The 9884-nt window shown below is 57.7% G+C and overlaps 1 protein-coding gene across 1 annotated transcript in view; it reads left to right on the forward strand.

Moving 5' to 3' along the window:
• The window catches only part of BCL11B (B-cell CLL/lymphoma 11B (zinc finger protein)), a 92572-nt gene that overhangs the window by 6796 nt on the left and 75892 nt on the right, over positions 1–9884 (forward strand). Inside the window, exon 2 of the mRNA XM_005877899.1 lies at positions 4483–4851. Coding sequence (XP_005877961.1) covers positions 4483–4851 — 369 coding nt within the window. The remainder of the gene's footprint in view (positions 1–4482; positions 4852–9884) is intronic.

The following is a 9884-nucleotide window of genomic DNA, read 5'->3' on the forward strand; positions in this document are numbered from 1 at the left end:
CCGGGTTGTGGCTTAGCCATGGAAGGCAGAGGGTTGGGTTTGAATCACTGCAGGGTGAGGGGCACGCAGCCCAGTGCTGCGTGTGCAGAGATGCTCCTGGGACTGCAGGCGCCCGCCTCTCCCTCTCGGCTGGAATTCCCGGAAGGGCAGGTGCAGGGGCAGTTGTTAGAGACCCACCCTGTGGGCGGGGCCCAGGGGATCCTGCATGGGGGGGATCACCGGCCAGGTAAGGCCCGGCTAAGCCTGAGCAGCCGCTGGGGGCCTGTAGGCGGCCTGGCTGAGCCCGAGTTAACCGTATCTTTCCATTCGGTCTGCTGCCCAAATTCCTTCGCAGCCCAGCTGAGGCGCGGGAGAGTTTGTCTTAGGATCAAGTGCTTCCCCCGTGCACTTAATGTCCATTATTATTTGTGAATCCTGGCTTCATTGCCTCTAAATGCATTCACCAGCTGGGAGGAGGCCCTGCCTTGTAAATAAAATGCGGTTTTGTTGTAAAAGAGGATGAACGTGCTTTGTGTGTGTCTGTAAATATGTACTATTTGGCCGTGCACTTTAGGATTTAACCTTTCGGGACCCACCCCAGGCCGACGTGTGCCTTTGGGACAGCGCCCTGGGCATCTATTCCTCTCTCCTCTTAACGAATCAGACAGTGTAGCAATCTCTCTACCTTATTCGGCCCACAACAGCGAGAGCAGCAGTGTTTTCCAGGGCTGCCCGACGCGGGGAGCTTCCCAGCACAGCCCACAGCCCCCCGGAGGGCACACCTCCGCTTTCACGGGGGCCCAGGTTGGCCCGGCAAGGCAGGGGCTGGTCTGCAGGGCCCGGGTATTCAAAAAGCTGCCTTGGTTTGACGGTGTCTTTTATCTTTCCTGGTGCTTTCTCGTCTCTGGGTGGCAGTTGGGACCGCTCTGCCTGGCAGGCACAGGCTGGTTCTCTGAGGCGGTGCCGAGCTGTGCGGCTGGGCGCCCAGGGGACAGAGGAAGCAGGGTTCTGAGGGGCCGGGCGCGGCCCCACTCGGCCCTTCTCTAAGCCTGGCCAGGTGCCTCTCTCTCCTTTTATTTCTCCCATCAGTGATGCAGCTCTGAGAAGGGACGCACACATGCGCTCCGCACACCTAGCTTGGTGTCCGCCTGCCAGCGGAAATGAAACCACAGCTGACGTTGGGGTGTCTCCCAGGCCTTGGGTGTGAAGTTTTAAGGCTTAGGAGGCCGTCTTGGTCTACCCGCTCTGACCCAAACATTCAGCAGTTTGGGGGTGCCATTGCCACGGTCCTGGGAAGTGTCTCCTGCAGCAGGCCCCACGCCCCACGCCCCAGGAGGCGGGGAGAGGGAACCCCATTGTCAGGTGGGGTGAATGCCCTCTTCACTTGGAGTTTTTCTTTCAACACTGGAAGTGGGGGGAGGGAGGCTTTCTGGTGGGTGTTTTCTGGCCTCCTGGCCTCCCTTGGAGGCACTGAGCTGGATCCTGGGTCAGGAGATGGGCATGGGGTTCAGAGCTGTCTGTGGCTCGCCAGTGGGCCCGGCTGCCCGGCTGTCTGTGGCTGTGAGGGGACTGGAGGCGGAACCTTGAACTGCCGCACAGCGAATGGAGTGGGAGACTTTCAGACTCAGTGACTGGGGCTCGCGGGGCTGGCGCAGGAGGAAGGGGAAGGCAGAGAGACCGCTCAGTCCAGGAAGGCTTACTGATGTTACCCCCAAAAAAAGCGGGGAGGGGGGAGGACAAGGAAGACAGAACTGGTGCACAGACGGGAGGGAGAGGGAGGCGTGCTTGCAAACAGCGCATGCACCCTTACTAATTTTTAAATGAGCCCGTGTTTCTTTCCAATTACAACAGGATTTGAAATTACGTAGTCCCCCCCTCCCCCCAGCAGAGAGAGCGGTGTGCTTCCTAGAACTGCACAGGGGAGCCAGGGACCAGGCTGAAAAAGTTCATGAAAGCAAAGCACACAGCAAGGAAGGGAAACCAGAGGTGACACGGACAGCAGGAGGCCCCGCCTGGCCCCCTGGCAATGCTGGGGACCGCGCTCCGGCCTCCTTCGTCCTTGCTCTCACTGTTAGCACATGGCCTGAGTGACAGGCCGGCGTGCCCGCCCGCCTGGGCAGGCCCTCCTCTCGCCAGGGGACAGGGGCCGCCCACCCTGCCCACCACGAACTCACCCGTTTCATTGGCATTCTCAATTTCATTTTGTCCTTTTTTTTTTTCCTCTTTCAGATCATTTCCTTTGTGCCTCTCTCTCTTTGAACAAAACAATATTTTGACACCCTCCTCCCATGTATTAGAGTCCTTCTCTAGACATGGTGCAGAGTCCGCCCGGTTATTTCTAAAGAGCTGTTTTCACAGCCCTCTCCTTTGGCTCTGAAATTATGTATATGTAATTGGTAATTAAAGGTGTGAGCTTTTCAATACAAACAGTATTGCTCAATGTTAGATCATTAAAGGGAAAAGAGGCTCCGAATAATTACCTTTTTCCGTCCTGACCAACGGTTCACGGGAACCCAGCCCCCCCCCCCCCCCCCCCCCCCCCCCCCCTGGGGTGGGAGGGTGGCGATTCCATTTTCACCGGAGCAAGGCATCTTTTCATAAAACCAATTGGTAAATTAATTACGTAGCATTGTCTTCCAGCTCCTTTCCAAGTCACCTCCCTTTTCTTCTTAAAGCGTAATGAATGGTTTCTGGGGCGGGCGTTGTGAAAGGTGCCTCTCGTACCTTCCAGGGTCTTTCTGTTGGAGGGAAGCAGGCGCAGGTTTAGGATTTCCTCATCTGCGGGGTGTTTCTGTGGGGCCACGTTTCGAATGCGTGTCTACGTTCAGTTCATGGAAGGCTCAGTCTGCTTTCCTAGAACCCCAGGCAGGGTCTCAGACGCCCACCTCCCTTCTCAGCGGGACCTACTCGAGGACCCACACACTCATGTTTCATACGTGTTCCGTGCCGTGTTCCGACGACCGTGGACTCAGTCCTGCACGCGGACGCGCACAGGCCCCGAAAGAAGCCCGTGTTCAGAAAACGCAGAGCAGTGATTTATGTATAGGATGAGAGATGCCACAGGATTTTCCCCTGAAATTATCTGTTCTTTGGCTCGGGCCCGCCAATAACTTCACAGCCACGGAATGTGTTTTCTCCCTTCCCTTCCTTCCCTCCATGCTCCTGTGGTTTCCCCGATCCTTTCTAAACGGCTCACAGCTTAACATGTCCCTGCCCTCCCCCCCTGCGGTGTCCCACCTCTGAGGACCCCGACACTCGTGCCATCTTCCCGACCACTGCCATTTGCTCTCAAAAATCTCCACCTCGAATTCACTCAGACCCGGAGGGAGGGCGCAGCTCCCTGTCCACGTCCCTGATTTATGACACCTTTTCTGCTGCCGAGTCTCCCAGTGCCCCCCGAGGGGGTTGCCGCTTTCTGAGGTTTCAAAATATTTGTGTCCTATGCCCCTTACACACAAAAAAAATACGGAAGTGTATCGGCTGCTCAAGAAATGGGAAAATGTACGAAACCCATTGGAAGTGTGGTTTGTCATCTGCCCAGAAATGCCTCTGGAACCTGAAGGATTTTCCCCCCTTTTCTTTTTCTGGGAGCGAGAGTGACACCAACAGGCACACGGATGGGACAGGGGCAGCTGGCGAGTGCTGGGAAACCTACCGAGCGATGGCCTGACCCGTGCCGGGTGCCGGGGACGGCCCGCTGCCCCCTGGCCGCCGCCCTGTAGGGCCCCTTCCCTTCCCGGCCTCGCTCTTCCTTTTGATATTTCTCTTGGAACCGACACTCACTTGTTGCTGGGCACGCGGGCTCCTTTCTCTCAGCAGGCCTGGGCCTCTGACGGCCGCCTGCGTTTCTGTTTTCTCGTCTGGTGTGCAGCCAGGTCTCAGGTAGAGGAATGCAAGTCGGACTCGCATGAATGGGGAAGCCATGAATGAAAGATGGAGGCCAGGGGGGCGGCAGGGAGAGCCCCCGCCGGGCCAGAGGGCTCTGGCTCCTGGCTCTCAGCCTTGGCTGCCCATCGGCATCACCTGGGAGCTTCAACCACAGCCACCACCGGGTGTTTGGCTCCCAGGGTCCTTGGCCTGGGCGTGGAAAGTTTTCCAAGATCCCCGGGTGACTCTCAGATGTTGCAAATTTCGAGGGACACGCGCCCCATCTGGGATGGCTGAATCGCTTGTGAAACCAGCATGTGTGTTCGGACGCTGTGGGGTGGGGGTGGGGGTTGGCAGAGAATCCACCAGGAAGCAGTAAGGTCAGCCCTGCTTAAGCCACCAGCTCAGGGAGCCATGCCGTTGCTCCCGGATCCTCAGTTTGCCCATCGGCCGCCCACCTTCGGGGTGGTGTACCCCTGCCTCCGGGAGTCCGGGGGAGGACGTGGCGAGCTCTGGCGTCCCGCAGCGGAGGGGGCCTGCCTGCAGGTGGGGACGGGTTGGAATGCAGGCTGGGTGCTTGTGACTGCCTAAGCCCATCTCTGTCTTCTCTGCCCCCCCTCTCCTTTCTCTCTGCAGCGGAGGCTGACCATGTGGAGGCTGCCATCCTTGAAGAAGACGAGGGTCTGGACATAGAGGAGCCCAGCGGCCTGGGGCTGTTGGTGGGTGGCCCCGACCCTGACCTGCTCACCTGCGGACAGTGTCAGATGAATTTCCCCCTGGGGGACATCCTGGTTTTTATAGAGCACAAGAAGAAGCAGTGTGGTGGCAGCCTGGGTACCTGCTATGACAAAGGCCTGGACAAGGGCAGCCCGCCGCCCTCCTCACGCTCCGAGCTCAGGAAAGTGTCCGAGCCGGTGGAGATCGGGATCCAAGTCACCCCCGATGAAGACGACCACCTGCTCTCGCCCACGAAAGGCATTTGCCCCAAGCAGGAGAACATGGCAGGTATGGCACGTCGCACTCGCCCGGCCGCTGCACCAGCCACCCCCCGTGTCCCATGCCCACCTTCACCCCTGGCTGTGTCGGGTGTCGGTGCCGGGATGGCCTGGGAGCTGCCCAGGATGGCCTCCGGGCCACCCGCTGGGCTCGCCCTTTCCGAAGGCCCACCGTCCAGGTGACCCTCAGGAGGAGACGGGCCCAGGGTTCAGGGCGGCCCGGCCGGCTGATGGTTGCTTTGCTTTGGACAAGGGGGCGCGGCACAGGTATGGCCTCGTGTACAGGTGGCCAGGAGTGCAGAACGGGAGCCTGGAAGTCTGGCTGGCCCTCACGGTGGTGCGGTGGTTCATAGCTCCGTCTCTGGCTTTGGAGATCCTAGTCTTGGGTTGGAATCTGTGCTTCACAACTCGGCCTGACTCGTGTCCGCATCTGTGAAATGGAGCCTGCGACTCCTCTTTCCTTAGGGTTGTTGTGAGCTGGGGGGGCTGCATGGGGGTGGTCCCTGGAGGGCACTTATGAATGGGGTCGCTCCTTTTCTCCCCCCCCTCTCTCTGGCTTCCGTTTCCCATTTGTGCAAAGAGGCTCCTTCTGCCACTGCTTTGTCCCCGTGGGTAGGTCTGGGAAGGGCTTGTGGGCACTTGCTGGAGCACTGTGCCCCTCGGGGAGGTTGGGCGTGCCCTTTGGTCCGCCGACTGAGCTTTCCGCCTGAACAACAGGTATGGGGCTTGTGGTCTCCGGTCAGTCTGCTCATCATGTGGTTTTGCATGAGTCCCTCTCTCCAGGCTCTGGCCATGGCCTGCCAGATCCTCTTCCATGGGACCCAGGCTCTGTGCAAACCAGAGTGCTTGCTCTGGTTCATCCTTCGGAGCCCAGGAGACCTCGGGGACAAAGGAGGGCTCTGGCCAGCCCGTGTCCCCGAGAGCGGCAGCCTGTCTCACAGCCATATGGCATCAGATTGGGTGCAGATGAGGGTTCAAATCCTGATGGTTGGCTTTGGACAAGTCGCTCCTGGGCCCCTGCCTCAGTTTCCCCATCGGTCAGCAGGAGTGATGACACTGGCAAGCCTGCATGAGGATTACACGAGCAGCGGCTCCGTGACTGCTTTGCCAGTGGAATTTTTCTTTGGGGCGGTCCCCTCTGTGCTGCGGTGTGCAAGTAGGTGTGGGTGGCCGGCTGGGAAAATGTGCGGATCCGTCTCCACCGTGATTTGGTCATGGAAGCTAGTGGGGAGGTTGGAGGGACTGAGGCTTTGGTGGCCCTTGGAGGGTGAGCCAGGTAAGCCCACAGGTGAGATGGGTGTGTGTGTGTGCAGAGATCCCCCCCGCCACCAGGAGGCAGTGGGTACGGTAATACAGCAAGCCCAGCTTCTCTGAAGCAGCCATGTGATTGTGGGCCTTACTTTGCTCATCTGTAAAATGGGATCAGTGAGCTAGATCTCTCTTGCAGGGAGACTGTGGCGGTCTGCGCTGGGGACACTGGCCTGTGGGCCTTGCCTTCGGGTGTGTGTCCCAGCAGGAGAGCTCCCACACTCCTACGGCACCAAGGGCGCTGAGGAAAATGTCCCAGGCCGCGGTCATGGAGACCCTAGCTTTCGAGTTCCGTGCAGATCTGAGTGGTGCTTCCTGTGTTAAGTCTGAGAACAGTGCTGGGTCCCTTCGTCTGTGCCGTTGAGGTCCCCACCCTTTCTTTTCTCAATCGGATGCGCGAAGATTGTTCTCCCCAGCGGTACAAGCCCCTGGCATCGGTGCCCACCGACCCCCGGGGGGCTCCGCCGGGGGCCGGCTTCCTGCTTTTCCCAGAAGCCCTCTGAGTCCGCATTTCAGGTGGCAGGTGGTTCCCAGGGAGAGGCTGCCGACCATGGAGGGTATGTGTGTTTAAGAAAGCGACTAAATGTGATTTCATAAAAGGCCACACTGATCTCCAAGGCGCTGTGTCTCCCTCCCCTACACCCTCCCCCCCTTTGGTTGTAGGTGGTAATACGGCAGCAGCCTCCAGTGTTTTTGCTTTATGTGACCAAAGGTGTTCGCGGCCTTTTCTGTTCAGATACAGGACGAATGGCTTTCTCCATTCCTGAAGAAACATGTGAAACAATCCCTTAGAAGGCTAAAGAGATGTGTCTGTTCAGAGCATTTAAAGTGGTATTTTAATCAAGGGCACAAAACAGTCTCCGTGCCCTGCCAGCCGGAGACGGCCGTCCGTTCGACAGCCCGCCACTCTCTTCTCTCTCTTGTCCCCCCTTTTCCCTTCCTACTTTGGCACCAACTTCTCTTTTTTTTATTATTATTATTTAATAAAAAGGGAAGATTAGAGAAGAAAACTTCAGGGGCTCAAATGTATAAAGTAATTTAATATGGTGGGAGCATTAATTATTTTAGCGTAATTGAATTCTGAGGACTGCAGCGGTTGCATTTCTGTCGACAAGCCCTGTTTATTATTTCTCTGTGTAGATTAACAGTAAAGGAAACACAGATAACTTTCAGTTATTTATTGTAAAATAAATGTGTCAATTCATGTGTAAAGCAAGCTGCTCAGAGATAATTGAGCCTTTAGATTTTAAGAGGGGGGCCAGGAGCCACAGGCGCTGCTCCCCGCGGGCTCCCGGAACCCCGCCCAGCTGCTGCCCATGCTGCTGGCTCCGCTGGCCGCGCCCAGGCCTCTCCGGTGGCTGTTCATTCTTGGGGCCTCACCTCTGGATTGGTGTCCGAGGTGAGGTGCTCGAGGTGGCCAGGAGCGTGGTGACTTTCCTGGGGGGCATTCTGCGTGTTGTCCCCCGTGCTGCCAGGTGCTTCCGGAAGCTGCGATCCAGAAATGGATGGGCAGGGCTGGCTTGTCACTATTCGGGGTCCCTTCCACTCCTGTGGGCATCCCCAGTGAGAACTACGTTGGGATTCTGTCAGTCATCGCACCAGGGCGGGACTTCGGATCACCCTTTCTTGGACAGTAATTCTGGGGATGGGTAGGAAAGGATTCCTTACTCTTCCTTTTTATTATTATTATTTTTTTAATGGTAGAGAAATAGGAGAATGGAAGGAGGAAGTTTCTGAAGCTTTGTCTCTTGAGGGCATTCATTCATTCAAACATCCATCCATCCGTTCATTCATTCAGCAACTGAGCGCCTACTGCCCTTCCCCCCCCCCCCCCGGTAGGGGCCCGGAGCGTGTGGGAGGATGGCCGTCAGGGCTGCTGCTCTCTCCCGCGTGGGGAACGTGGCCAGAGTGCGGGCGGTTAAGTCCCTGCCCTTGATGTGTGGAGCTACAGGCCCAGGCCCTGCTCCCTGAGCGTCCACTCTGGGTGAGGAGGCCCGTGGTGTTTGTGTCCCATCTGGGGACAGAGAGGTGAAGCTGGTCACAGGTGAGGACCTTGGCTTAGAGGTCCGAGTCGGAGGAAGGCATCTGATGCTGGTACCCGCCAGCCGATGGAGGAGTTCTTCCCTTTCTTAAGATCCCTTCCTGCGGCCTCTCCCTGCCTCTCTGAGCTTTCTAGTGGAGCTCTGGGCGCATCCGTCAAGGGGAGATGAGACCCTGGGAGGGGCCAGCAGGAGGTTCCAGGGTTTGCACGGAGCAGGGGTCCCTGAGCCGCTGTCTGGGGTGGGCGTTTCGAGGAGGGGTGAGGAGAAAGGAGCTTAAGGGGCTGTGGGGCTTGTGGCCTGCTGCCTGGAAAAGCACCCAGGCCAGATGTGTGCCACCCGGCTGCCTGCCGGCCTCGCTAAGCTGCAGTGCCCGCATCTGGGGACATACCTGACAGTAATGGGGACTCTTAAGTGACATGTGCTACACATGTGAGCGCCCTCCCCTTGCCCCGCCCCATCGTTTCCTGGGGTTCTGAGAAGCCCGCCATCAGAAACAACTTCAGCACCACTGTGGTGCTGTCCTGTGTGTCCCCACCCTGCCGGCCCCCATCCTGGTCACACTGCTGTCCTGGGGTGAGGCGCTCATGGTGTGCCGCCCTGGGAGGGTCTCGGGGGTCGAAGGAGCCAGGGCTCGCTTGGGCATTGGCTGGACCCAGGAAAGTCAAGTCACTTTTCTGGGCCTCAGTTTCCACGTCTGCACCTACTTCCCAGCACACGCCGAGTTAAAGCACACGTCCAGCTGGCGGTAGACGACGGAAAAGGGGAGGCTTTGAAAAAGCCATGCTCGGGAGGGCGGGGACCCTGCTTGGTGCACGAGGTGTTTGCTCTCCTCAGTGGACGTCTTGAATGTGTACCGTGGCTCTGTCAGCCACGTCCTCGCGATCCCTCCTTAGAATTCCCACCTCACAGCCCCGGGAGGGGGGGGCTCTTGATCACAGGTAACGGGTTCTTGCGTGCTCTCCCCTCTTCCACAACCAAACGAAGCTATAACGGGAGGAATGAGCCATCAGCCGTCACTCAGAGCTTTGCCTTTTGCCTTCTCTTCCTCCTCCCCCCCAGACCCCAAATGTCAGGTTTCTGGAGACAGGCAGGAGACAGGCAGCGGGTGACAGGAGGTGGCAGGTCCCCCTGGGCTGGAGGTGGCAGGCAGTTCCCCGCCCGCCCACAAGTCTTCACCCGGAACCCCGAAGGCCAGGGTGGGCCTGGGCGGAGGGCGGTGCAGGCAGCAGGCAGGGCGCGGACAGGGGGTTCGGTTTGGAGTCCCGGTGACCCATTGCAGGACAAAATGCACTGGGGAAAAAGGGCGCCTCATCAGCTGGAGGATTTTCATGCCGCTCTGAGACTTCGTTTCAGACTTTTAAAAATAAATAAAATAAGCGTGGGGGGAAAAAAAATTAGCTTGGCCGGTAGCAGAGACGAAATAACTTGCTTGTGCTGGAAACTCGAGATAAACTCACTTGCAGGTTGTCTTGAAAAACTTGCATTTGATATATTTCGAGTTGTTATTTTCCCTCCAAATTAAGATTGGTTAAATCCATGTGTGTTGTGGCATGGATTATCTTTTTCTATTATTAAATCGTGACAGCTAATTATTAGCTCTGCCTACACCAAGGAAGAGGGGAGTGCTCTGTCAGAGGGATGTGGCCTGGGCTCAGGCTGCAATGCTGACTGCCCCCTCTGCCCCCCCGCCCCC

This window comes from Myotis brandtii, unplaced genomic scaffold (genome assembly GCF_000412655.1).
Source record: "Myotis brandtii unplaced genomic scaffold, ASM41265v1 scaffold535, whole genome shotgun sequence".
NCBI lineage: Eukaryota > Metazoa > Chordata > Mammalia > Chiroptera > Vespertilionidae > Myotis > Myotis brandtii.